A 26,497-nucleotide genomic window follows, 5' to 3' on the forward strand; every position below is an offset into this window, starting at 1 on the left:
GCCTGATCATCACGAACTTCGTTTATGTGAACCAAGCCAAGTCTGGCCTGTTACGATAACACAATTGAGAATGGACCAATGTCAGTCGAGCCAGTCACGCAAGCCTGCGCCTGAGGACCATCTGAGCTTTCTTCCGGGCTCCTGAGCTGGGGAGCTGCGGGCTTCTGGTAAAATGCGCTGTCGGTCAATGAGAGCGACTGTCGACTGTTCTGTGGCCCACATCTGCCGCCACGGATGAGATTGTGTATGCCGCTTTGAGAAGGCTTGGATATGGGAGGCTTGAGAGGCGTGTCAGAGACGGGACCCCTCAATTTCCAGAAGCCGATTGCTTCAGGGCAGTACCGATCTGCAGGCGCCATCCCACAACATGGATCCTTCGGTTCCTTTGGAATCCTCTCTAACGTCACTGAGAAGCAAATTTGGCTGGCTCTTCAGAATCGGCAAAGTCGCCTGTGAGAGAGATGTGGCTTGTTTCCTCCGACATCATCGTCACGGCTGGTGACCAACCTGCCGTCACTCGTCAGCCGTCATACGTCTGGATGCGACTCTGGTTGAGATGCTGGTAAGCCTGAGTGGCGCACACCGCACTCGCAGCACTGCACCATCAAGCGGATATCGGAACAAGCGGTCTTGGCTTTGAACCAGGGCAAGGGCAGACCTTCTCGCATATGAAGCCGGCCGAACTCGATCGAGTTATTTGACCACACGTGACAATTGCAAGTCCGGGATGCTGCCCCAACTCGAGTTAGCTTGTCAGCCCCCTCAATGCTTCATGCACTCGGTTCGACGACGTCGACATTCTTGCCTGATCCAGCCTACCTTGGCGAGTGAGTTTTCATGATGGCTTGTGCTTCACCACCCACAGTATCGTCAAGTTGAAACGGGCAGAAAAGTTGGCCCGTGCAATACCCTCAGAGACTGGCGTCAATGGCGGACGCCCGAGAAGCGTCTTGGCACAGGCAACAGTATTCTTTTCGTGCTGAGTGGACGCCTCCACGGTGTGCTTCTCCACACCGGGCGACACTCCCCAGACTCCCCCAATTCTCCAGACTCTAACCCCATCCTCCGCAACAAAAGTGTTCGGTAGAGCTCTAGCCCCATTAATTTTCGACTGGTATTACACGGGGTCGCCGATGACAGCTAACTGGTCTGTAATAGGCTCAAGTTGAGACCCAATGTCGGCAGGTGGTGCTTCTCGAAGGATTCCGGTGCTCGGATGTAAGTGAGCGCTGGGCGTCCAACGCGGGCACCGTTAGTACAGTGATTACGACTTCTCGCATGCAAAGCGCATGCGTCCATCAACACATAACTTGTGTCAATCGTGCTAGTCTGCTCGAGGGTGGTTCGGCGTAATGATGGACTCGTCTCGGGACCGGCTCGAGAAGTGGTGTGTTGGTGGTACAGGGGTCGCTAGCCGGTCATCTGGTCCATTGAGCACAATTCGGATCCGGCCACACATATCCCATTCAGAGGATAGCCTGAGGGCACCCATGGCCTGACTGACGTCTAGATCGCCTGGGTGATACCCACCGGTGTGCAAGCTCTCCAGATGCCGTGTCATTCAGCTCCGCCAGGATTAAGCTGTCGTGTGACTGACGAGGGCCTCTCTTGTGTCTGGTTGAAGTCGGGTCATTTGTTTCCATCGCCGGCCCAGTGCCATCTTCTTGGAACAATCGGACACTGGCTTTGGGTGAGTGCTGGGCGTCGGCTTCCGAGATCCCCGACTTGCGAAGAATAAGTGGCTTCTTCTCGTGCTCCCACCGCCGGGGGCGACTGGCCAGTTTATATGCAACTTGTTATCTGGAAAATTTGGATGCCTGAAATCTCGTGTTCAGTCTGCCGATGCCCCTGACCTGCAGTAGGCTCCAGCTTGCATCCACCATTAGCTGGTCGAGTTGCATCTCCACTCGCTCATGCAATGCTATGTAAGGTTGAGTGAGATATCTGCTTTCTTATCTTGTCCTTTCGTATTCATACATGTCTACATGTCCCGTCTAGCCTGCGATGGGATAGACACACGCCGAATCCGACCCCGGTATGGTATATCAAGAAGCAACACGCTTGGAAATAAAACAAACGCAAAAGTGTAAACCGGCATTGGTATCATTCCTTGGAAGTCTCCCCCTTGAGAGAATTCATCACTCGTGTCCGCAGCTCTAATAACTCCCGATCCTTTTTCTGAATATCCTCCAACAGATGATGGTATTTCGCCTGCCACTCCCTGCTTGATAGCCTGTCCTGCTCGCCGTCAGCCGTCTTTGGAGCCTCTTCACAGTCTTCGCGGGACACAGTCGGCAGCATTGTCAACGGGACTTGCTGCTCCATGGTGTACTGTCCCCTGATGCTGCCAAACCCGTACTCCCAGTCACACCGATATCCAGCAGACCCCCCCTCATTTCCTAAGCGGCAGATGCGGGTAGTGGATGACAAGAGCATCCCGCCGCCCGAGATGGCTGCTAGGTTGATGAGGAAAGCCTGTGGGGAAGCCGCTGTTTTATATATGTTCTCGATGGTAGTGTTGACAACAGCCATGGCCTCCTCCATTGACGGCGGATCTGCGGGCTTCCCATTGGCATCCCGCCAGTCTGCCTCAAGCGTTGTCCGGGTTAGATATCCCAAGACGTCATCGATATTCGTGCGATCTTCGACCCTTTCGAAGTAGAACCCCGGGATGTCCATTGGCCCACGAGATGTATCTTGATGACCCGGTACTATGGCTTCGGAGGCTACCTCGGCAAAATTTGCCCTTCCGTTGACTTGGTATGGCTGTGAGTGCATTGCAGTAGGTCGACTAATATTATCGGCCCCGTTGACCACCACGACTGGTGGGGGAGTTGCGAGACGCACACTGCCAGGTGGCCGTTCCGGGACCTGGAGGGATATGCTGGGCCGAGCTGGCCTGGGACCTTCATACGACGTCGAGTGAGGCTGCGGAGTAGAGGATGGTGTTGGCATGTGTCGCTGCACTGGGGGAAGTTCGCCCCCGTTGGTGCTAGTTTTCAAATTGGAGGCAGCGATTGGGGGGAAGATCGGGGCGTTTTCTTCACCGGGACCCACGGTCGGGGTTCCAGAGGGAAACGGGGAGAACGGAGCATCCCCCGGGCTTCGATTCATCGGAGGCCGGCCCCGCATCTTGACTCCGCCATCGGGCACCCCCGGCCGCCACGCCGAGGACACATTCTTGGGACCCCGGCGTTGAGACGCAAGCCGTGGTTTTGAGGGTGTTACGGCTGATCGTGGCTCTAGAGCATCATCCCAGAATGAGTTTCTAGTGGTTGGTGTGATTGCCGACTGTGGCCATCGAGTGAGTGGCATTTGTTGGACGGTGTCGCTCGGAGTCCAGGGTGCATTGGCTCTGGGGTCAATTGGCACTTGGAGAGCCCCGGCTCCGCTTTGTCTGTGGTCATCAACGGCGGCTGAGGGTGATAGATGAGTCCGCTGAGCGGGAGAGTTGGTCGATTCATCATCTGTTGGTCGTTTCCGGCCTCGCTTCGGGCGGATGTGTGGAAGAAGCGCCCTCAAGGCCATGTCGTCTTCGACAGCAACGCCATCGCGAATAAGCTGACCAACAGGGTTGGGATCCGTGGGGATCTTGGTCCAATAGTCATTGGGTATGTTCATGAGGTACTCGAAGAAGGCCTTGACATGCATGGAGTTCATCCATTTCTTTGCTTTTTCAGCATGCATGACACACAATTCACCAGAAGGCAGAAACATACCTTCAAACGCACCCCGTACTGGGCAATCTTCTGGGCGCTCTCATCTTTGCTTGGATCCGGAGGCTCGACGCCCAGCCTGGTTGTCAGCTCGGTCCAGGTCCGGATCTCTTTGTTGTAGAACTTGCAAACAAGCTCAAAGACGGTAAAGGTGTTGAAGCTCTTGCCGCCACTGCGAGGTGGGCTACGAAAGGCCTCTCGCAGGCCGGCTGTCCTTGAGGTTAGGGTAAGGGCAGGGTTGCAGTAGAAGATGAAGCGGACGTAGGCATCCTCGATGGTGTCAGTGGTGACATGGCGGTCCGGCAGCGTGGGCCGGACGGAGAACTCCGGTTGCGGCGTCAACACTGGTTGCGGAGGCGGAGGCGGAAGCGACGGCACGGGGGGCGCCCCCGGAGCGGAGGTTGGGACTGGAACTGGAGCTCCGTGGTGGCCGGTCTGCGACTGTGGCGGCAGAGGGTGGTGAGGGGACTGCATGGTGAGAACTGCGGATTCATGTCTCTGGGCTGACGGATTGGGCTGACGGATCTACACGGCTTGCGCGGGAGGTGTGGTAATATTATGTGAGAATGTGAAGAGCGAGCCTGATGGTGGAGGAGAAGGCCGAGACATTGGGGGACCGGGGTTCCGCGCTTGGAGGCCAAAAAGCTCGGGGCATCGATGCGCTTTCTCACCACGAATCGGCAGGCCTCGGCGAGGGAAAGAGGCAGAGCAGATCGTCCCGGGGAGGAGCATCCGCGGGAGACGAGAGAGACGCGATGGTGCCGGCGGTGGTCGACATAGGTCATGGAGATAGAGAGCACATATGAGAAGTAAGGGGAGAAGGGAAACGCGGGTGGTAAATTAGGTCGCGACGATGAAGAAACTGGGCTAAATTTAGCCCCCGCCTCCCTGCATTTGAGGCCGCTCCATGTGCGGAGGGGCAGGAAAGGCACTGTGGGTTCCTGCCGGTCCTGGGCACTGCTGTGAGGAGATGCGGGGGGCACACAGTGCATGAAATGTATCTCACTGTGAAACACCCATGCCCCTTCTATTTTTATGATCTGAGGACCACCCTTTTCACCCCTCCCATCGTCGAGCGCAGACTTGACGGACGGTTCAACTTCAGGTTCACCACCAGCTATGGCCAATGCCGGGCTCATGGCCAGATCACATGAAAAGGTCAATTTATCTCTGCAATGCGCTGGACGCTACTGCACCGCGAGGTGGACTCCAAGCAGCTCTGGCCCGACACTCCAATTGCTACACCAGCCAGCCCACACCTACATGGCTCCTCGCAGATCCGCGGCCTGTACAGTAATCCACTGGCCTTTAGTAATCGACCAACGCCTTAGAAATGACACCCAGCCAACGGTCATTGCGCACTCCAATGACGTGCTCATCGCACGCAAGCTTCACAACCGGCACGAGGCCGAGGATGGTTGCTTTTACTGCATGCTGATTTGAAATCGCCTTCTCTTGGCCCTGCGAGCGCAGGTATATAAACTGGATGGGGGCGAGTGCTTCAGATTCCAATTGATATCAACCTCATCAACACAACACTTGCACCACAGACATCTCTTCTCTCTGTCTCTGTACCATCGTTCTTGTCGTACAAGAAACCTAATCATCATCCCTCAATTCAATTTCTACACGAGAAACTCATTCATCCCGTTAGGTTCCAGATCACATCATCAGACCTCGGTAACTCTATTACCGTGTCAAGACTCTCTCGTCCCAACACAGGCATCAACATCCTGTCTGTATTAGGCAATTTCCGCCTCGCTCTGACGAAGTCGAACCCGTTTATCCACCCCCGTCACTTAATAAACAGAACAATGGCTATCTCTGCTACTGTACCACGCGGGGACGTCACGGCAACCCTCAACTTCTTTAATCCTCCTGCCGACTCCGCCAAGCCCTTCAACTTCGTTGACACCCCCCCAGAGGGCCAACCCCAGCGTAACTTCTCAGACAGCCCTCAGAAGACTGTCATCCACGACATCCGTGGTCGTGAGGCCAACTTCAATCTTGACAACGACGCTTTCCAGATCATTCAGAACGTTGCTCCCTCCAAGGAGGTTGAGTTCCGGGACGACCAGTCCATTCAGGACAACTACTACCCGGAGATTGAACAACTTCTCCTCAAAAACATACCCGGCTCTAGCCGTGTATATCTGTTTGACCACACTATCCGCCGGCAGGAGCTGGACGCCAAGCGCGGCCCAGTAACCCGCGTCCACATCGACCAGACCGCTGAAGCCACCGCCCAGCGTGTCCGCCGATACTTTCCCGAGGAGGCTGACAAACTGCTCCAGGGCCGCTACCGCATCGTCAACGTCTGGCGTCCCCTGAACAAGACCCCTCTCGAGGCCTTTCCCCTCGCCGTCGCTTCCTCGGCCTCGGTTGAGGATGACGACGTTATACCGGTTGAGCACCGTTACCCAAGTGGCTACCAGGGCTGGACTGCTGCCATCCGTCACAACCCGGATCAGAAGTGGTACTACCTCAGCGGCATGACCGGAAACGAGCGGCTCTTGCTGGAGTGCTTCGACAGCGATTCTCTGAAACTGGAGTCCAAGATCAAGGGTCGTGTCCCGCACACTGCTTTCGAGGACCCTAGAACTAGGGCTGACGCTGAGGGTCGTGAGAGTATTGAGGTGCGAGCCCTCGTATTCGGCCCGTGAGATGGCACTCAGGAGCTGGCCTGTAGGAATATGTTTCTCTAGTTTTAGTCTTTATTAGCGCGCTGATACGCCCATAACCACCATGACGAAATGATATTGACGTTTTACTTTACGTATTCAACCACACAAACACACAATGATGAACAACGAGTCTTGGGATTTCTATGTCTATAGCATGATGACATAAAATATCAAGAGCTTGGTCGAACTTGACTTTTTACTGTATGAAACGGGCCGTCTGCCGATGAACCTCGACCGGCTTTGTATTCCGCCGCAATACCCCGAGAAAAGCATCAAAAACACAATATGCAACCAACACCCGTAGTTCGTGTTCCAGAAAACAACGACCACCAGACCAAATGAAACCAAAACCCTTTACGCCACGCTCGCAATGCCGTGAAAATGAGCCGGGACCACGTTGTCGGAGTTGACTCAATTCTTGCGGCCCTTACCGCGGGCGCTGCCACCGGTGCCCTGTCGGCTCATGGCAACGCCACCGAGGCTGCTCTGGCGACTCATGGGGGCCGCTGCGGCACCGGAGAGAGCGGCGACAGATGGAGCCTGGGCCGGGCTGGGCTGGTCACGGAGGCTGCTGATGGCAGGGAGGCCGAGGGTATCGCGGAGGAGCTCGGGGTCCTCGCGGGAGGCGCCGGTCAAGGCGACAAATCGTCCCTCCTGATAGGGAGTCGCAACGGCCTCGAGGACCTTGCGCAACCCGCTCTGGGCATCGAGGTGAGCGCCGGGCTTGTGTGACTGGTCGTACTGCTTAAAATACCCCATAACAGAAAGATCTGACATGATGTCATCTTGAGACAGGGGCGTGGGAAAGTTCTGGTCCGCGGATCGTGGGTAAGGCTTCAGGTATTGCTGAGGCACGGGAGGGGGCATCTTGGGAGGCTCCTGGGCGTGGATGAGGTCCAGGTTGCCAGGGACTTCGAAGTTGGCAATACCCTCAATGCCCAAGATCTTGTCGTCCAAGAAGTTGTGGTTTGCGCCGCCGCGCGTACTCCTCGTGGCATGCGAGACGGAGCGCTCCATCATTGGGGCCGAGGGCTGGGAATCGGCGTCATCTCCGTTGTCATTCCCGTTGCCAGAGTCGGTATCTTCTGGGGATGATCCACTGCCACTAACGCGGTTGCGCAAGATGTACTGGTGGGCAGCCAGAGCAGCAGTGTTGTAGTTGAGCGACAGCTCCTTGTCGGTGAAGAGCTTGTCGATGCTATAGGCGGGGCCGTTCTGCTTAGCTGCGGCGCGAGCCTTTTCCGATTGCCACAGGGGAGTCGTGTTATTCGGGTCAAGGGCGCGGCGCATGGGCACAGGCGATCCATCGTCGTCGCCTGGGTTCCGCTTGCGCTTCTTGTTGTCCGAGTACATATCATCGGCATCCTTGCGCAACCGGGTCGCTCGTTTTCCGTGGGTGCCGCCGGGGCTCGAAGGGTTGGTGAGGCTGAACTGATTCGGGTTGAGCAGCAGGGCGTTGGAGTCGTTGATCTCCAGGACCTCCTTCTCCCGATTAAGGCGGTTCTTCTTCTGGGTCAGGGTGTTGATCAGACGGTCCCGCAGGGTGCTGGTCAAGGCACGATGCTCGCGCTTTGCAGTCTCGACCTTGTAGGCATAAGTGTTCTTGTACTCTTGAAGTCGTCGCTCGTACTCGTTCTAGGGATCACGTTAGCGGCAGGTTGCAATCAATCAGCGACTTTCATCTCCTTACCTTGGACTGGGCCAATTGGAAATCTCGAATCTCGACGAGGTCCTCGACCTCGTCGATGAAGTCAGAGAAGCGAATACCAGCCATATCAAGAAGACTCCGGGCATCCTCAGCGTTGACTGGAGGGCCCTGTGTCTGTTTGTGTTCTTTTTGCATCTCGGAGATGACCTCTAGGACCTTGGGGTCATAAGGGTCGAACCGCTGAACGAGATTGGTGTCGAACTGAATTTTCTGGAGCTGATCGCGATATGTCATGTCTCGCTCGCGCTGGAACTTGTCGTTCATACTGGCCAGGCGCTCCATGAGAGCTTGTCGCTTGCGGTCTCGCTTGGATTGGGAGGCCGGCTGAGGGGAGCCACGGCGGTCGGCGGCTCGACCAGTCACGGTAGAGGGCACGGCTGCATCGCTGGCAGCCATGTTGAAGAATTGTAGAGGGTGGTTCTGGTTGCTGGGAGCTCTTTTGAAGAAGTTTTCGTGTTGGTTGAAAGAGGGAAAAGGTGTGGTCGAGTGGGAGGCGTGGTCGTCGCACGAGTTGGTCCGTTTGATCAGGGCCAACTGAGATGGGAAAGGTCAGGCTTTGCGAGAGTGCCAAATCAAACGCAGGGAGCGAATAGTGTAAGCGGCAAATGCAGAAAAGGCTGAGAGGCTTGAAGAGGCGTGCGCAAACGGTCCCAGCCTCGTGGCTATGGCAGCATTGAACGGAGAAACAGGTATCGAGAGGAGAACAAACGAGATGTGCGTGTTGTTCGCCTTCTGCCGGCCAGGACGGTTGCATGACCTCTCTGAGCGAGACCCGTGTGAGTCCGTTCACCGCCTTCCCGAAACGGCAATAGGGTGAATAGTGCCTCCGCCCGGTTTGACCCCGATGGACTCGTAAGACGACGCCCCTCGCTGCGATTGGCTGACGGCCGATAGTTTGCAGCTCAATTTAGCAGTGCTTGTACTGTGCCTCAAACAGTGCAATTCGGTTCATCATTTATTCACTCCGCTCTCAGTGTAAGTTGATCTGAATGACAGACCCCCATGCAAACACCAGATGGAAATACACACGACATGCATTCATCCGAACTTAACATGCCTCATATCATTAATCTCATAGCCCGCCCCGGAGCTTCTGTAGCTGGCTGATAAGTCCAAAGCCGCTCCCTGCCTTTGTGTCCTCCACTACCACCGCGTCTCTCACGAGGCTCGCTTTGCGCGCGTGAGACGCCTCCGGCTTGCCGTCCCTCTTTACCGTCTGCTCCATGTCCTTTACAAGCTCGCGATGTCGGTCCTCGACCATCTTAGCCAGGCCCTCGATGAACTTGTTTCTGCCCTTCTCCTCCGCCGTGTTCTTCCACACCGCGGTGAGCTCCTTCAGCTGCTCAATTCGCTGCGCCGCCTTCTCAATACCCTCCACGGGGTCCTCCGATTTCGTCAGCAACTCGGATATTTCTTCCTTCAGCTTCTTCAAGACCTCCTGCCCTTTGTCTTCCGAGCTCTGCTGTTGTGATCCGGGCTCCGGTGCTGAAACTGATAGGAAGGACGAGCTGACAGAGAGCTCGGAGGGTGGGAAGACGAATTCCATGGCATCCCCAAAAGTCTTGATGACAGAGTCGAGGCGAGCCCGCACAAGAGTTAGTGTTTGTAATTGCTTGATGTATTCCGGGTCATCTGATCCATCTGGTATGCCGTCGACGCCCTTGGCTGGTGTTGTCGGCGCCGTTCCCTTATCATCCTTTGTAGCGGCGGAAACTGCCGTGGTGTTCTTTGCTTCGGCAGCCTCTTGCAACCCTCCAGGGACAAACTTCTTGATATCGTCCTGCAGCGTCTCGTTCATCATCTCGGTGAGACTCAACGTCTCGCCGCGAAGCAGCTCCACCTCATACGCAAGACGGCTTCCACTCCTCAAAATGTCGTCAGTCAGCTGCGTCAACGTGGTGGACAGCCGTGACGTCTGGGCGTTGAGCTGGGAGATGAGGGCCTGGGCCTGCGTGGACAGCTCGGCCAGGGGCGCGACTTCGGACCCGGACCGACCAGGCACGGAGCGTTGCTGCAGCGGCGGCAACGTGGAATTGAGGAACTGCGCGGCATCGAAACTCGGGTCGAGGAAGTCTTGCAGGAACTCGTCTGATGTGTGTGCTGATTTGGGCTGGATCACTGCCCGCGACTTGCGGCGAGAGTGTCCTGTTCTGAAAGACGAGCCGGCGCCACTCGCGGCCCGCCGCCGACCTTGCTTCAGGTCGGATGCCATTGTAGTCGCAGCCTCGAGTCTAAAAGCCTTCCAAGTAGCTCCTCTAAGGTGATCAGGATCGTGAGAATAATATTAAGCGCGCGTCGAGCGTCTTCCGCGGCGATATCATGGGATGGATTCATGCAGTGAGAAGGCCACCATACGTGGGCCACTGAACGAGGCCGGCCGCCGTTGTCACGAGAGCCGATGATAACCCGATGCGCAACTTGCTCTCCACTTACAACAAACTCACCCATCGCACAACTTGCCCGCCGGATCTCATCAACCCGCAGGAATTGTATCAAAAAAAAAATGAGTGATACACAGGAAGAAATGAAGATTGACCCGTCAAGAGCCCAAGCTCTCATCTTGCAGCTTGGCTCCGTCAAGGAGCGACTGGCCGCTGTGGCAAACGGCCGAAATGTGTGTACAAGCCTGGCCCATCCTTATCATCGGCATCATCCCAGCTCATCACTGCCCAGGTGGCCATGACGGAGCTCTTTGCTGACGCAGTTACAGGTCCGGCTCGTCGCCGTTTCGAAGCTGAAGCCGGCAAATGACATCCTGGCCCTTCACCAGGCACCTACTTCCCAGTCTCACTTTGGCGAAAACTACGCCCAGGAGCTGACTCAGAAGGCCGCTCTGCTGCCCAGCTCCATCCAGTGGCACTTCATCGGCGGTTTGCAGTCTGGTATGACGATTTAGATTCTAGTTTCCAGCTGCTCCTGTCTAATAAGATGCATCAGGTCACTGTAAACCCCTCGCCAAGATCCCCAACCTGTTCTGCGTCTCCAGCGTCGATACATCCAAGAAGGCCCAGCTTCTCAACAACGGCCGCACCACCCTACTCGCTTCTCAGCCCGACGCACCTAAGCTCTCTATCCACGTCCAGGTCAACACCTCCGGGGAGGAGGCCAAGTCCGGCTGCGCCCCTGGCGACGAGACCGTTGCCCTCTGCCGCGAGATCGTCGAGAAGTGCCCCAATCTACAACTCCTCGGTCTCATGACCATTGGCGCCATCGCCCGCAGCAAGGCGACCACCGCAGAAAATGAGAATGAAGACTTTGTGACGCTGACCCAACAGAGAGATTTGGTGGCCAAGGAGCTTGGCTTGGATCAGGACAGCCTGGAGTTGAGCATGGGCATGAGTGAGGACTTTGAGGGCGCTGTACGGTTGGGCAGCGGTGAGGTGCGTGTCGGCAGCACCATCTTTGGCCAGAGACCGGCCAGGGCGGATGCCAAGATCAAGGACTAGCAGAGAAAGACGAGGTAATAGAGAAAGATCTAAACTCGACGTTTTCTTGCTGCGAGGTCACCCCCTCAATCCCCGATGAGGGTGGGTTATCTAATTCCCTCTGCTCTGGGTAAGTGACATACACATCAACGGCAAAGAGTGAGCAATGGGTTAAAGGCATCGATCCAAAACGAGAGATTCATGGTATCAACTAGAAACTATATCCTCCCTATCCACAACCGCTCTGTACGTGGCGAATTGGTATGCTCGGCCCATAGGCCACAGGAATGGATGACTAGACAGCGCAGGTTACTTTTCGGCGATGATTAAAGACCAATCGAGCATTTCGTCCAGTCCGTTCCTCATGCTAGATCCCAAACGCCCGTATGCTTGTGTGCGATATCAAGACAACTCCGTTCACGTGAATTATATAGAAGGAAGACATCGGCATGCGGATCAGTTGACCATCACATTCCGAAACGAGTCCGAGATTTCGTCTCGCGAGGGCGGCTCAAATCTCTCACCCGCCGTCGACACCCCAGCAGCTAGCCGGTCCTGCATGAGCTTCAGAAGCACTGTTGGAACAGCATCGTCAGTTGCGCGAATAGTCAACCGGATCATCTAGGAGACAGCGTTAGCATAAACCCTCGCGCACTTGGAATTGGGGACTCACCTGGGTAGTGTAGTTTGGCTCAAGTCTCAGGAGACAGCCAAACTTGCCACCTTCAGCTGTGTGCAACACACTCGCACCGACAAGATTCTTAGGGTTGGGATCAACCATGTCGAGCAGCCGCCACCTGAATCCTTCCACAGTGCCAGAAACGAATTTCTCCGTGATCTCCCTGTTCCCCTTAGAGACCCCAAAGACACCTTGAGCTTCTCGAGGGGCACCACCAATTTGCTTCCATCTCTTGAAAAAGTCCTCGGCAGTAAGCTCGGCCGGATCCATGAACTTATGGATTGTCACAGGGAGCTTCAAAGTCAGAGCCTGCAAGGCACCAGCCAGATAACTGATTCTGACAGTCGGGCTCTTTTCAAAAACCTTCTTCGACTCAAACATGACCACCTGTTGAGACTGTCCCCCTTGTGGAATTGTGCTGTCTGGGAGGTTCTTAACATCCCAGGTGAGGTTGCTCTTCTCGCTCTCGTCCAAATCCAAAGTTGTCGTGAATGAGCCCATTGCAGTAGGCGTCTTGTTCTTGAAATATGTGATCAAGCAGGCCATCTGGCCACGGTACTCGGAACGAACGCCGATTTGGAGCTGGCCGTCTTCATACAAAATGCCATCAGACTTGACTAGCAACCTATTGTAGCCATGCTCCCAGCCAGGGGACAAATGGGCCGCACTGGCAAGGTTTGGTGCCTTCAACATCTTTGGCTCAGAGGGACCGGGAGTGTTCATATCAAGTCCAGCCAAGTCAGAAGCCCCGTTGGCGTGACCGTTGGCGCCATTAGGACCATTAGCCTTGCCATTTAGATTAGCTGTGGAACTGAATGACCTCTTCACAGCCCCAGGCTTAGCCATGCTCAGCTCGGAGACATCCGTGTTGGCGTCCTTGCCACCAACCACCCAGGTCCTTCGATCGCTGGTATTGGCATGCTTCTGATGAAGGCGAGAAAGAAGCGCAGATTGCCTCTCGGGGAATGGGGGCATCTCGTCACAGAGGGTTCTCAGAAGGTCATCTGTAGGCATTTGTGCTAGGGTCAGATACTCGCAGGCTCTCTGTTGCAGTTCAGAGTCCAAGTTGTGGCTGTGGAACTCGAACACATGCATGAGCTGAGGCTTGATCTCCGGGAATAGGTTGACGTATTTGATGAAGCAGGATAGAATCATGGCGCGGGTGCTGGACGAACATCCGTTGAGTTTTCCTTGCAAAGCCATGAACTGTTCAATCGGGCTACATCGAGGTTGATCGGCAACAAGATGGCCGAATTCTCCCAAGATGTAGGCTCCGATCTTGACCAAAGTCTCGTGGCAGTGGTCTGACTTAACATACTGGAGCGCATTCTGAGCTGCGTAAACCTGAAGCTCCTCATTGTTCGTCACGATCTGGATTACTCGCTGCCACACTTCATCGCTGACATGGTCTCCGGCCATTGCAATCAGTCGAAGAGAGATATCGACATACCACTGAACATCGGTGGCATACTTCTCCGTAAGAATGGCGATCTTAAGAACCATTTCTTCACGGATGGCGAAGTCGGCGTTTTGAAGATAGTGCAGGAGCTCTCCAACAATCACCTGTGCATTGGAGGAGTCACACATGCTATAGAGCAGGTCGAGTCCCTTGCGGCGCACGCTGATATCTCGGTCCTTGAGGGAGCCAAGGATAATATCCTGATGCTGCTTGATTGGATCAAGAGTTTCGGCTCGAGCCGCGAGATGGGTCATAGCTTCCAAACCCAAGTATCTCACATTGGTTTCCCGGCTCTGGATGAACTTGCCAAGTCTCAAGGAGATTTGCTTCATCAATCCGTGCTCAGTATCCAAGTGGATGATCAAGTTGATAGCCTCGAAGAGGACTGCATTCTGGGCGTTGTTCTGCTGTACATTCTTGCTCGTCTCCATGGCCAGGTTCAGGATTTTTTGCAGCGACTCTCGGATCATGTCTCGCACGTGGGTGTCATCTGCACACTTCTGTCAATAATGTACCAAGCGGTTTATCGGCATTCAACGTACCAGGGGGAGGAAAATATTGCAAAAGTCTGAGGAGCTTGGCCTGGAGCCAGGGACATGGTACTTTGTAGTAGAGGTAGTCGGTGGTATACTCTCCGTCGATAAGGATGCGTTTCAAGCGGGCAGCCGCCTTGGCATATGCACCCTTGTACTGGTCCAAGTTGTCCTGGGCCAGGGCCATGACGAGCGAGGTCACAGAGAGGGCAACTCCCAGGTCAGCGTCATCCATCAGGTGGATAATGCGCTCAGCCCATTGAGGTGAGACAATGTCTGGGTGCTTGCGGTACAATCGAAGCAAGGTTAAGGCGGCCTTCTTCTTGACAAATGACTTGGAGGTCCTGTATCCTAGATATCAGTACCTAACACAGCAACGGAAGAGTTCAGAACATACGGTGAAATCAATAGTCGGTGGACCTCTCCGTTGAGGGCCTCTCCCATCTCTCGGCTTCCGACATTCGCAATTGCGTGAAGAGCAAGGCAATTGAAGAGTTCATTGTGATCGAGCAAGTCCTTGCGGATGCTGTTGACGACAAGGTGAAGCAGTTCATGCTTCTCGTGCAGGAAAAGAGTCATGGCGAGATAGCCAATCTGCTTCTCGGAGTACTTGTTTGCAGAAATCAGGTTGACTGCCTCGAGGTGACCAAAGTCGACGTTCCATCCCAAGATGTAAATGTACAGCAGCTTGCAGACGTATTTCTTCTTGTGATAGCCGCTGAGGCTGCCATCCTTGAACTTTTGGCGGATGTTGGCGAGCTCCTTGTTGATTCGCTTCTCCTCAAGCTCTCGGGCACGAGCGTTTCTCAAATCGGCAATAAACTGGACGAGACCTCGCATATTCGAGTTGCTGCTGCTCGAGCGGCCCAGGAAGCCGGTGCCGGTGGACGACATGGTGGGCAATGTCGGGGGGGCCCGCGCAGGTAATTTGCCAACGGCCCCTGATTACACGCTTCGTGGAGTGTTTAAACGTTGCGGTCTGCGACCAGGTGCTGCGATGGCTGCGAGACAAGAGGATGCCAGTAGATCTCCCAGTCACAGTGTGGACGAATGTCGCATAGATTGCATAGTCGGTTCGGCGTGCCCAGATGGCTTAGGCGGCGTACATCGATTGTTCGTCGACGGGGGGCGATGGAGGGGCGAGAGCAACCGGGAGGTGCGGGAGGTACGGGAGGCTCGTGGGCTGACGAGGAGCGGGAGCGTCGGCGTCGGGAGATGCGGCCGTTGCGGGAGGATGCCAAGATACTGGCAAGAGGGCGAGCGCGGTGGAAGGGTCGTCGCTGAAGGTGCAGTCGACGGTTTGCAAGGTGCAAGTCGCGGGCAGACGTGGAGGAGGCGGAGACGGAGGTGAGCCCTGTCGCTGGGTTGGCGTACGTTGGGGGGCCGTGATCTCCAGCGAAGCGACTTGGACTTGGCCGTGCAAGCCTCCTGCCTCGTGCGGCCACACGCCAGAAGCAGCCAAGCTTATCCAGAGAGGTGCTGGCCGCTAAGTGGCCCGTGCGCCACGTGTGCATCCCACTCCCACCGAAGAGCTCTCATCATGACTTCGCATTGCATCCCACCAGCGATTTTTCGCTGCTACCGCGTCCGCCACTTATCATTCCAACGCCGCTCTCCGCAGACCTCCTCTGCAGGCTAGGGGTGCCATGAAGGCATGCGCGCGGCCCTTTTTGACAATGCGCCCTAGCTTGTGCGCCTTGCCACGGGCTACCACCCTCCGTGCTTCCGTCGCTGGTCGCCGCTTCTACGCCATCCAGGCTCCGGGAGCTCCCCGCTTCCAGGTCTTCAACCGGCGGACCAAATGGCTTCAGAAGGAACGCATTGCGACCAATCCCGAGCTGAGTCGCCAGGCCGACTACCTGAAAGACGAGGTTGCCATGCGACTCTCCGAGCGACTCCTGGTAAGCATCGTCCCCGGTTCGCCTCTTGCCGTGACCTCTCGCCTCTGACCTACATCTCAGGATATCAACCGTCATTTCCCTCGAGTCCTCGACCTCGGTGCCAATTCGTGTAACATAGCGCGAGCTCTCGTGAGGGACAACCCTGATCCCGACCCAGTAATGCCCGTCTCCCCGCCGCTGTCCAAGCGAATCACCGAATTGGTCGCTGCAGACTCGTCTCAGTCCCTACTATATCGAGATATCGATGATGAGTTCAACAAGCAACTCAATATCACTCGACAAGTCTTGGACGATGAAGAGTCAATCCCCTACGAAGCTGGCTCTTTCGATCTAGTCATGAGCTCTCTGAGTCTCCATTGGATCAACGATCTCCCAGGCATTCTAACCCAGATCAATAACATCCTGAAGCCAGATTGTCCATTTATCGGTGCTATGCTTGGGGGCGATACGTTGTTCGAACTACGGACTTCGCTTCAGCTGGCGGAGCAGGAGAGGCGCGGCGGCATGTCTCCACGAGTCTCTCCTTTGGCAGACGTAAGAGATGTTGGTGGCCTGCTTCAGAAAGCCGGTTTCAAAATGCTCACAGTAGACATTGATGACATCATTGTTGATTACCCAGACATGTTTGCTCTCATGCAAGACCTTCAAGCCATGGGGGAGGGAAATGCTATCCTGGGTAGAGAGATGGGCGCTATCGGGCGGGATGTGCTCCTCGCCGGCGATGCCATCTATCGAGAGCTCCATGGTAATCCCGATGGATCCATCCCTGCAACCTTCAGAATCATATACATGATCGGATGGCATGAGAGCAAGGACCAGCCGTCACCGCTCCCCAGGGGAAGCGGTGAGGTCAACTTGAAGGATTTCTTGGAGCAAAAATAATTGCTCGTAACCCCTGGATGTACAATGTTGTATCACAAATGTAGAAATGACACCCCAATGAGCTTCCCGCATGCATGCGGGGAATTCTTCATGTTTAAAATTCGAAGGATCCGTCAAGTCTATGTAGCCTTGCTTTGGCTGAATATCGAGCAACTCCCACCCAACATCTACACACGGCGCCAGTCCGTCATGGTGCGTCCAATGCAGCCCAGTCCAGCAACCTCGACAACCTTTTCATGCCAGCTCAGGAGCACGCTCATCGCCGCCGTGGCGGGCTCGTTTGCGCCGGGTCGTCCTCCAACTTGGCTGAATCCCTGCGAAGACTCCTTGGTCGGCGACCTCGATGCGTTCCCGGGGTGGGCCGTAGCCGCCATACCCTTATAACTGTTTCAATATTGTTAGACGTGAACCAGATGTTTCAGATATCACAACGTACATGTACTTCATCAATACGTCCAGGCACTCGCTGCCACCCTCGGTTCCGTAGATGCTCTTGAGCAACGGGCTCATGTCGCTTGCCTTGATGGACTGAAGAACCTCAATAATGGTTTGCATATGGGCATCCTATCCACAACCGCACATGTCAGCTTGGTTATCTTCACACCCGGATATTCCGCCCATAGCCACGCCCTGGCCGAACGCACCTTTGCACCTTCGTCGCCGTTGTAGACGGGGGTCTCCAAGCACCCTCTCAGGGCACCCTCAGGATCGCCTCCTCGCAGGAGCTGCCGGACCTGTCCAGCAAGCTGTCGCACCTCGGCCTCGGTGATCTCGGGCTGCGGGGGGTGGAGGGTCGAGGTGTCGAAGTTGAGGCTGGAGTCTTCGGTCAAGGCATCGATGTTGATCGTGCGCCAGGCATCGCTCAGCGTGGCGCTGGTGTGTTGCTGGATGATGGACATTGTGCAATTGTCTTGCTTTGTTCGACGGGACGCGGGCGGTTTCTTGGTGCGGTTGCGATGGTGGACCGGGGAGCTCGGCGAGGTAGATGGGAGCTTGGTTGACGTTCGGTCTGTCGATGCAACTGCGTCAGTGACAGCGATGGCGGGGTGGGGATGAGGCTGGACATGTGGCACAGCAGTGGGGCCAATTAGGGGAGCTCAACTGCGGTGACGATATTCCGCCAAATGGGTTCCCGAACTCCCCCAAAGCGGCGGCAAATATGCGCAAAATCACCGGGGCTCCATCTGATAGGATATTTTACGGAAATGAAAGTTATTCATTCCAGTCGAGTAACAGAAATTCCGTCCAATGTCGGTCAAAAATACTAACACATAGACGTGTCCTCCTCCCGATTGGGGCTGTCGAGGACAAGCCAAACAGTCGACAATTGGGTCCATGACAATATCCCATCCAGTGCATTGTTAAGTTAACGCCATTTCCTCTCTAAAGTGGTTTTTTGTCCTCCTCTGTCACGTCATCATTTGGGATTATGCAAGCACCTCTCTGGACATATCTGGCCTCGGTTTCCCGCCTTCGCCTGTATCTATCTGAAGCTGTAAATCGTCAACCTCTCCATTTTCCCCATATCATGAATCTGGCTGGGGCAAATGATAAATGACAAAAAGGATGCAGTTGATTTTTACTGAAACATGTCGAGTATGGCTTCCTATCCGAAGTCAAGTTATACTCTTCGCCCCAGGATATTTCGAATGCCCCTACACGCCCAGCACATATTTTGTTTACTTTGAGAGGAAACCCCAAGTTGAAAGTACCCAACTCTCACCCGCAGCGTTTGAGTGCAACATATGCAAATCGTTGAAATCTACCACCCCGGTGGGTTTTACGAGCGAATGGGCAATGTTATCGTTGCTGCCTTCCCAGCTGCGTTCACGCCTCCGACTACCCTATATCCTATATGCAGATTGATCACATCGAAGGTCACTGACTCGTATGAATGACGAAACTGGAGCTTCAAGGCCAATATATGTCGCATAAATTACTGGGCCATGCGGTAGGAGAAAGCTTGTAGGGGAAGGACGCAATGGCTACTGGATACTCTAATATCTGTGCCCATCCTCCCGGGTCCGCTGACGGTGGTGCTGTTACCATCACCGGTGACAATTCCAGACTGACAGATGGATGTCCAGGGTCAACCGGAACTCAAATCACGCAACCTTCCTGCCTAGCCATGTCTTGTTGATGAGGTTGATCCGAGATGTTGTGTTCCTTTGGCCATCACACGTCTTGGAGAGAGTTGCGATTTCTCCAGACCACATACATACTTGTATGGAACTCACTATAGGGGATCGAGGTCCATTCACAAGGCCCGTTTTATCTGCGTCTAGTTATGGCCAAGCTGTGTCGCAAGTATCAACACCCAAGCTTGAGACTGTCAGTTTCGTTTAGCATGCAACAACTGCAGGCCAAACAACTGCAGGCCACGACACAATGGCTTCTCGTTCACTAAACTCGTCGTCAGCGGGGGTGCCTTGAACCATAATAAGTTACCCGGCTATTGTGAAGGATATGTCTCATTGCTTCTCCCTCATATGCCTAAGGTGGGTATACTTGAATGTTGTCGTAACAGATGCCGCCTTCACAACATTTGGGAAATACAGGTACGGAATTTCAAAACAATCCGAAGTGATAACATCACATACTTCTATATTTCAAGGGAAACCCGACACCACTATCTTTTTTGGCTACATTTTATTTATGGTCCATGACATCTATCAGTTGGTCGACTCTCAACCTGGCGAACCTAACCTGTACCTCCACCTGCAACTCTGGTTTCAATCTACATGCGATTGCGGCGATAGCCTGTATCCGAGAGAATACTTGACATGTTCTTTGCCTGGGGCCATGTTGTACTACGTGTTGGTAACTCACACATGTTTTCACTCACTCTTTTCCCATCAAACTACACTTGGATAACGCGTTCGTTGTCGTAGTTTCGGTCGATTCACAAGCATGCCCATACCGACGACCTAGCTGCGGCACAGGTCGCTACTGTCACCCATCGGGATGATTTCCTCAAGCAACATAGCAAAGTCGACCTATACAGTCGGAAAATTTCGAGCACAGAGCATTCCCATCACAGTTCACGACAGGGCCCAGCCAGCCGAATGCAACATTGTCATGTGTCACTACCCTGCACCAGCGAGGTTCTGATTCCGAATACGTCGAGTAACAACCGCGGAGCTCCTGCCTACTAAGGCACCTGCTTCGACACCACTCACCGATGAGGGCACATGACACGACATTATCGAGACACGACACAACCTCCAATTTCGCCATCTCTTTCCTCGTCCCCGGCCGTGTCGCCTCGCGCTGCAGGCCCATTTTTCCTCCTCGACGTCGCATCTCCCGTACAGGGCTCCCAAACGGACGCAGCGAGTCGCACTTACACGGAGCAGCACTCCCGGATTCATAACCGCATTCGACTCGATTTGCGGGGACGGAACAGCTGCAGGACGGTAGGGCGGTTGGGCGGTTGGACGGGAGACGCCGTGTCACACACTGCTTCCCCGGACGACGAAATTGCCGCTACGTACTGGGTTGGTTGCGAGCGGCCTCCCCCAAACGAGTCAGCCTTTGCACCGTCACACTGATATCATAGCCGGGAGCGACGCTACAACGCATGACTAGCCAAAAGGAGCTCAGGCACAGACACACGCTCCCAATGGACTACTGGTTTCGACGGGCGTCGAGATCATCTTGATATCGATCATTCCGGGAGGACGGCGCGGCCAGCGATTGAGCCCGTAGCCCCATCCTCCTGACTCGACCCATCGCCCAGGAGTTCAACCGGCTCGAATGATAAGTGGGTTACTGGAGCGAACAACTGGCACTGCAGATCGTCCTTCCAGAAGGCGACTTACTTAAATTAGGAGGCAAGTTTCGACCCCACATGGTGGCCCAGGAACCGTGGGGATATTAGGACGAAAATTTTTGAAATTACCCAGCGATTCGAACACGGATGCCCTGCAATGCGGAAGCAGTTCCCCGGTGCCACGAGGCCCAACCCAACCACCCTAACCATCCTGGTCCTCAACCCGCTCAAACAGCAGCCTGGGACCTGACAGCTCGGCGATTCTCTGGGGTCGCTGGACAGAACGGAATGATGATTGACGAGGAAGAGTACGACCACGCATGATTGTTGACATCTCCCGATGCTAATCGCTGCTCGCAAGCCACATTGAGAAACGAAACCCTGATCTCATTGAGTCCGCGATATGCGTTGCCGACCTATTTGTCGAGTTAGACTTCAAAACACGACTGCTGGACCTTCAATTGAGACCTGGAGCAATTAGCCTTCGCTGAGGCTTCTGGAACATGGCGACAGCAGGACAGGCCCCGGGTAAACCTTTCGATTGGGCTTAGACTGCAATGCACCTGCGCCACGAACCCGATAGGTGGATTTGGGGACGGCCCACTAGTTGGGATGCCAAGAAGGGTCCTCATCTCATCAGGCTGGGGCTTCCTGACTGATACGAACTGCTGTCACAGAAGTGTGGTAAATGCTGCTTCAAATAAGCTGCTGACACTGCGTCAGAGTTTATTACACATGCTAGTATATTGCCGATATGCCCGTGATTGACGACTGATTCTAAAGATAGGTATTGTTTATAAAGCTTGACAGTGTATTTTGGAGACATTTGGCATAGCGAATTGGTAGTCACAGCACCTGGTGACGCCAGATGAGCCCGAGCCAACTACTACGTAGTAAGTCCATCATTCAGAGCCAGTGGCACCCTAGGACAGCCTCCGCGAAACGACTCGCCGGGATGCGCTCCGGAACAAGGGCTAACCAAGCCTCGGGGCTTCTGGATCTCGCTCCCAGCGTCCCAACCAAAAGGTTGTGATCCTTGCCATGGAGGCTGGGAAGTGCTTCGAAGGTCCGTGTCAATGTTCCATGTTAGGATGGACGATGACCTCCCACAGTTTGCATGTCCTTGCATTAGGAAAAATACATCAATGGTAGCCGAGAACGGGTCCGACCATGCGGTGACACATGGCGGCGGAGGCTTCCTGATCGTGGCAAGGCCTCCGAGGCGTTCGACGTTGAAGATGTCACATGACGGGGCGGATACGCGACGTGATCCGACAATTGAGACCACGGGCGCGCCAACTGTTTCAATGGCCCCCGACGGCGGATGAAAGAGGCCTTGACACGCTGAGAGGCGTCACCATTAGATGTCCTTGAAATGACCATCAATAGACTGCCGTGTCAGTCTGTCACCCGCCGAAAGGACAAAACACCCCTGTTTCAAGGCCTGATTTGGCCATGAAATTGGCTAATGCAGGAACGCCGCCGGTACGAGTTTTGATTAGGCACCACGCAAGCCGTCACAACATGTGGGAGTCCACGCTAAGGTGGGGCCTCCGCAAGCCCCCCTGAAAGAGTGGAGGGAACGGGAGTTGCTTGTGGCTCCTCTCATCGACAAATGGGCTCCACGAGATCAAGGCTGCCACAAATTGCTGTGCCTGGGTACGAAACACAGACGAAGAGGGTACCCGACGATGCACGGGGCTGACGCTCATGGGCTAGGGGAGTACACCTGGGGACCGATCCTGGTAGCGGATGACTGCACGAGTAATACAGTGTGTACCCGGATCCGACCCCGAGCCAGCACGGTACAAAGTACTTTGCGTCTGGGGTCCCGTGTTGAGTGCCTTCTGGAAGGTTTCTGCAGCCCCATCGACCCACCGCGATGCTCACCGAACAAAAGGCCATGACAGACCGAGATGCAGGGACTCATCGGCCTACTACGAAGTACGTACTACGTAACTTAGGAGTAAGCGGAGGCTGGATCAGCGTTGCCAACGGATCACCTGGGCAAAAAGACATGGTCATCGAACCGTCTCGAGATTATTGACCGATTCGCTAAGCCCTCACAGCCCGCGTAAGTTGCCAGTTGCGCCTAGTGCCGGGGTTCGAAGAGGATGCTGTTTCTCCGACCTCGCTCAGCAGCAACTGTTGAAGCAAATCATCGCTCATACGTGACAAGGCCAGGGTGGTCCTTTGACAAGTTTCTGTGTGCAGCCGGTGAGAAGGGTGTGTGGTGGTGCGTTGGCCGATTGCACGCGCTTGACAAGCCGTCGGATCAAACTATCATTAGGCGAGGCCGGCAACGGGTCCGTTGCAAGGTTCAGGAGGTCGTCTGGCCCTGTTCGATAGGGATCCCTGGATGCCACCAGCGACGTGCTATGTACTTGCGCGGAACGATAGAGGCAGCTGAATGTGAAACAGTCACACATCGAAATGGACAATTGGCCTTCGAAATCGATACTGCGTCCCACACCCGGGCGCGACAGAGGGAGATTGGTTCATAACTTCCAAACGATTGGAGGAAATGGAACGATATCATGCTTGTACGGGCCATCAACTCGCCAGATGATATGGGCAAATATCACATGTGCTGGGCTGGTGTCATGCGTCACGGCACTGACCTTGGCCGCATTGCTGCATGTGCCGCAGGTCCTCTGGAGATGCCAGGCAGCCACATAACGTCCCCAAACATTCCGGATTCTTGGGAATCGGTATCATAAGCGGGGACGCGCGGTCAGCAGTCGACATGCGACCGAATGATAGGGCCGATGGAGTACCAGGTGATGCCATGACAAACAGGAATTCGTCGCTCGACACGAGCTAAAACCTGCAACTGCCATTCTCAACTGCCCCATTAGGCCAACCAAGATCGGAGACTGATTCGTGGGCCTTTATGCTGTTAATGGGTACCCAATCAGAAACTTGAGAACAAGTCGCATACTAACTGCTGCCAAAGCATGCCACAAAGGCTGCATTGAAGACGTGGGGTTTCCTAATCGCAGCCCTGCGACCTCACCTGCTGACTGGACGAGAATCAGGTTCTTGGTTGCTGGCCAGGCTATCTGCTCCAATTGTCGAAGACGGGAACTGGCGAGCCTCCGACGTCTCGCCGGTGGACACCCATCCAAACCGATGACTTAAGTTATATCACGGGTAACTTCGAGAAGTCGCTAAGAGTACGAAGTAGATGACAGAGATTGCCGCAAGTCATGATCTAATAATAACCGGCTTGGGGCTTGGCTTTGGTTTGACAACCTGAATCGGAGGCCCCGACCTAGGTCAAGTAAGAGTTGCGATTTCACCGCAGGGACAACTATTCCCCGGAGAATGGGGTAAAACGTTGACCAAACACAGCGTTGCGCAGGTCAGGAATAGCCTGGGAGCCGTGCTCATAGACACGACAGGACCAAAATTAGCGGTGCCGGTGGTGCACGGCGGTTGCAGCAGACGAATGATGGCCGGGAACGCTGACGGTGGGATCCTGTTCGCCGTCGAGCTCCGGGGAAGGGATCCGTGCCGGCGCTTGCACCGTCGATTTGCGTTGGCTAAGGAGAGGGATGAGAGATGGCATGGCCGCCACAATGTTGTCGCTCTGGCGCGCACGGAACAGCGAAAATTGGAGGCCGCGCCGATGGACATGTCAACAAAAGTTTTCCATCATCTCTTCGCACTATCTTTTCGTCATAAAAGACGGCAGGGAGGATTGCGGTGAGAGGGAGGAGGAAACAGGAAAAAGAAAGGAACGCGACTGAATGCGCAAGGGGGGCGTTCAGTGGGCATCAAGCCATTGTTAGCTCAACAGTGGCGGGCAGCTTTCGGGCGCAATGGGACCCAACAGCTGGACGTCTTGGCTCTCTAGCTCCGCCGCGGCCAGCTATTACGATATTGTGGAGTTTGAAAGAAATGGAATTGGGAGGCCAGTCGCAAGGAGAATGCACAGGCAGTCATACGCACTCATTGTTGGTGTCTGACTGCGACAGACCATCCTACCTGTCACTTTTGTCAACCGGCCACACCGACCGCACCCACGCACCTCAACAAGTTCCCTTGAATTCGAAAATTTGCGATTGCGATTAAGTGAGACACGAATGGAGTAGAGATTTCTTTTCTCTTTCTTGTTGCTGGTCGGGACCCCAAAAATGATCGACTTTTCGGAGCTGCATGACGGAGGGATCGCAGGAAAAAGAAAGGTTGCATGCCTGAGGGCGCATCTCTTCGGAGCGATGGGTATGGAGTACGAAGCACGGTGGATGCATATGGAACGCATTGGTGCGTGCGTGCCTCTGAAGGCGTATGAAGGAGTGATGATCCAAGGGGATGGGTCTACGACTGAAGCATTGTGTAAAGAGTGACGACAGTGGTTACGATGGCTACTATGGCCGTGACAAACGGGGCAAGGGACAAGAGGACGAGACAAGAACGGACAAAGCGACGGAGGCAAAAGTGACAGATGGTAATGGAGAATCAAGGGCCCAGCTTTCCAGACGACGAAACGCGGTGGGTGAATTGGCCGGTTGGATGGTCCAGGGGTCCATTTCCCTGTTGGGGGGATGCAGCGGAAACGAGCACCGAGAGGATGGATGGAGGACCCCAGCTTAGAAGGCGCACAGGGGCAGATGAGGTACCTCGGGGAGACGCCCAGCACAGTACGGCGGCACGGCCCTGAGTACCTTGGGTGTGAGCGAGGTACGGTACCTGGAGAGGTAAAGAAGCTGACGTCCTAGTTCCCACCGGGGCGGTTGGCTTGCGATGTTGCGGATCCACCACGGCGTCCCGGGAGCCCACCTCTTGGGCCAGGCGGGGGGGGTGGGCGCCTTCATCAAGCAAGCAGCAATGCTTGTGGCGACGGGGAGGGTGAGGTGGGAGCCGTGATTGCAAAAGGAAGGACGAAGGAACGCACTTTGGCGCGATGTGTGCGTCTATCTGTGGAGGATGGGCTGGCGTTTACGGTAGTTGTTCAGCTGCCTCTGGACCTCTCTACCGACCTACCTAGCTAGGCAAGCGAGCTTAGGTTGAGATACGGAAGGATGGGGGCGTGGGATGAAGACGTGGAGGTGATGTCGTTACTTCGTCATGAGCTGCTTGGGCTTGGACGTGCGACGCTCAACGATGGACATTTGAGGGGTGGCTAAGATGACGATGGTCACTGAGGTTGCCGCCTCCCGACGCGACACAAACTCAGAACAAGAGACGACACAGACGACAGGAGGCGACAGACAGCAGAAGGCGGAAAGCAGAGACACAGGAGAAGCCACACACCCTGGCAGGACAGTGCAGTGGCCTCTGTTGACGGGAGAGATGCTGTAGGGAGCGAGGCCGTGCCGTGTGGCTTCCGTTTGGGGGGGGGGGGGGTGTACAGTTGGTTCAGGTTCCATGCGCGGTGCCGCAGGGCAGCAGGGCCGCAGGACACCAGGGCGGATCAGCGCGCCCCGGTTCACACCCAAAGATCCCCGAGCTGGGCTTGCTTGCCTGGCAGCTGGGAGTTGTGGGAACTCTGGGACTTCTGGTAGTTTGGAAGCATGGGAACGCGCATGGGAGCGTGCATGGGATCCAGCATCCGGCATGGGAGAGGCAGAAGGCTTCAAGCATCCATCTCTCCGCTCCACATGGGCACGGCACTGTATGTACATGCTGCCCAGGACATGCTGCCCAGGCGCATCCGCCTCGTCTACGGAGTACTCCGTACCTGTCCATGGATTCCTCTGGATGCTGGAGGACTGGATGACATCCAGGGCCCT

At 55.0% G+C, this 26,497-nt stretch overlaps 9 protein-coding genes across 9 annotated transcripts; 3 read left to right on the forward strand and 6 right to left on the reverse strand.

The window, feature by feature from the left end:
- Positions 1-1,829: 1,829 nt before the first annotated feature.
- Positions 1,830-4,575, reverse strand: BGZ61DRAFT_443696 (ARS binding protein 2-domain-containing protein). The gene is made up of 2 exons (XM_046244905.1): positions 3,720-4,575; positions 1,830-3,666 (listed from the first exon to the last, which is right to left on the reverse strand). The coding sequence occupies exons 1-2, from the start codon at positions 4,188-4,190 to the stop codon at positions 2,104-2,106; spliced, it is 2,034 nt and encodes a 677-aa protein (XP_046109887.1). The 5' UTR covers positions 4,191-4,575; the 3' UTR covers positions 1,830-2,103.
- A 955-nt stretch (positions 4,576-5,530) lies between these two features.
- On the forward strand, positions 5,531-6,379 carry BGZ61DRAFT_528332 (uncharacterized protein; the record flags this gene model as incomplete). The annotated part of the gene is made up of 1 exon (XM_046253238.1): positions 5,531-6,379. The coding sequence occupies one exon, from the start codon at positions 5,531-5,533 to the stop codon at positions 6,377-6,379; it is 849 nt and encodes a 282-aa protein (XP_046109888.1).
- A 432-nt stretch (positions 6,380-6,811) lies between these two features.
- BGZ61DRAFT_341967 (putative deacetylase complex subunit Sds3) lies at positions 6,812-8,504 on the reverse strand (the record flags this gene model as incomplete). Its single annotated transcript, XM_046239473.1, has 2 exons — positions 6,812-8,035; positions 8,091-8,504. The coding sequence occupies 2 exons, from the start codon at positions 8,502-8,504 to the stop codon at positions 6,812-6,814; spliced, it is 1,638 nt and encodes a 545-aa protein (XP_046109889.1).
- A 536-nt stretch (positions 8,505-9,040) lies between these two features.
- On the reverse strand, positions 9,041-10,448 carry BGZ61DRAFT_443700 (uncharacterized protein). Its single transcript, XM_046244906.1, has one exon. It carries the CDS (start codon positions 10,318-10,320, stop codon positions 9,181-9,183), a length of 1,140 nt encoding a protein of 379 aa, XP_046109890.1. The 5' UTR covers positions 10,321-10,448; the 3' UTR covers positions 9,041-9,180.
- Positions 10,449-10,611: 163 nt separating this feature from the next.
- BGZ61DRAFT_560824 (uncharacterized protein) lies at positions 10,612-11,851 on the forward strand (the record flags this gene model as incomplete). The annotated part of the gene is given in 3 exon segments (XM_046255796.1): positions 10,612-10,781; positions 10,797-10,990; positions 11,046-11,851. The coding sequence occupies 3 exon segments, from the start codon at positions 10,612-10,614 to the stop codon at positions 11,552-11,554; spliced, it is 873 nt and encodes a 290-aa protein (XP_046109891.1). The 3' UTR covers positions 11,555-11,851.
- BGZ61DRAFT_135153 (adaptin N terminal region-domain-containing protein) lies at positions 11,852-15,197 on the reverse strand. Its single transcript, XM_046237207.1, has 4 exons — positions 14,602-15,197; positions 14,214-14,548; positions 12,207-14,161; positions 11,852-12,154 (listed from the first exon to the last, which is right to left on the reverse strand). The coding sequence occupies exons 1-4, from the start codon at positions 15,096-15,098 to the stop codon at positions 11,990-11,992; spliced, it is 2,952 nt and encodes a 983-aa protein (XP_046109892.1). The 5' UTR covers positions 15,099-15,197; the 3' UTR covers positions 11,852-11,989.
- Positions 15,198-15,880: 683 nt separating this feature from the next.
- BGZ61DRAFT_528337 (S-adenosyl-L-methionine-dependent methyltransferase) lies at positions 15,881-16,987 on the forward strand (the record flags this gene model as incomplete). Its single annotated transcript, XM_046253239.1, has 2 exons — positions 15,881-16,105; positions 16,166-16,987. The coding sequence occupies 2 exons, from the start codon at positions 15,881-15,883 to the stop codon at positions 16,985-16,987; spliced, it is 1,047 nt and encodes a 348-aa protein (XP_046109893.1).
- Positions 16,988-17,056: 69 nt separating this feature from the next.
- BGZ61DRAFT_443705 (actin-related protein 2/3 complex subunit 5) lies at positions 17,057-18,174 on the reverse strand. The gene is made up of 3 exons (XM_046244907.1): positions 17,632-18,174; positions 17,424-17,551; positions 17,057-17,371 (listed from the first exon to the last, which is right to left on the reverse strand). Exons 1-3 carry the CDS (start codon positions 17,884-17,886, stop codon positions 17,155-17,157), a joined length of 600 nt encoding a protein of 199 aa, XP_046109894.1. The 5' UTR covers positions 17,887-18,174; the 3' UTR covers positions 17,057-17,154.
- Positions 18,175-25,822: 7,648 nt separating this feature from the next.
- Positions 25,823-26,323, reverse strand: BGZ61DRAFT_528339 (uncharacterized protein; the record flags this gene model as incomplete). The annotated part of the gene is made up of 1 exon (XM_046253240.1): positions 25,823-26,323. One exon carries the CDS (start codon positions 26,321-26,323, stop codon positions 25,823-25,825), a length of 501 nt encoding a protein of 166 aa, XP_046109895.1.
- Positions 26,324-26,497: the final 174 nt, after the last annotated feature.

The sequence above is a fragment of the Ilyonectria robusta genome (assembly GCF_021365365.1).
Source record: "Ilyonectria robusta strain PMI_751 chromosome Unknown BGZ61scaffold_3, whole genome shotgun sequence".
Lineage (NCBI taxonomy): Eukaryota > Fungi > Ascomycota > Sordariomycetes > Hypocreales > Nectriaceae > Ilyonectria > Ilyonectria robusta.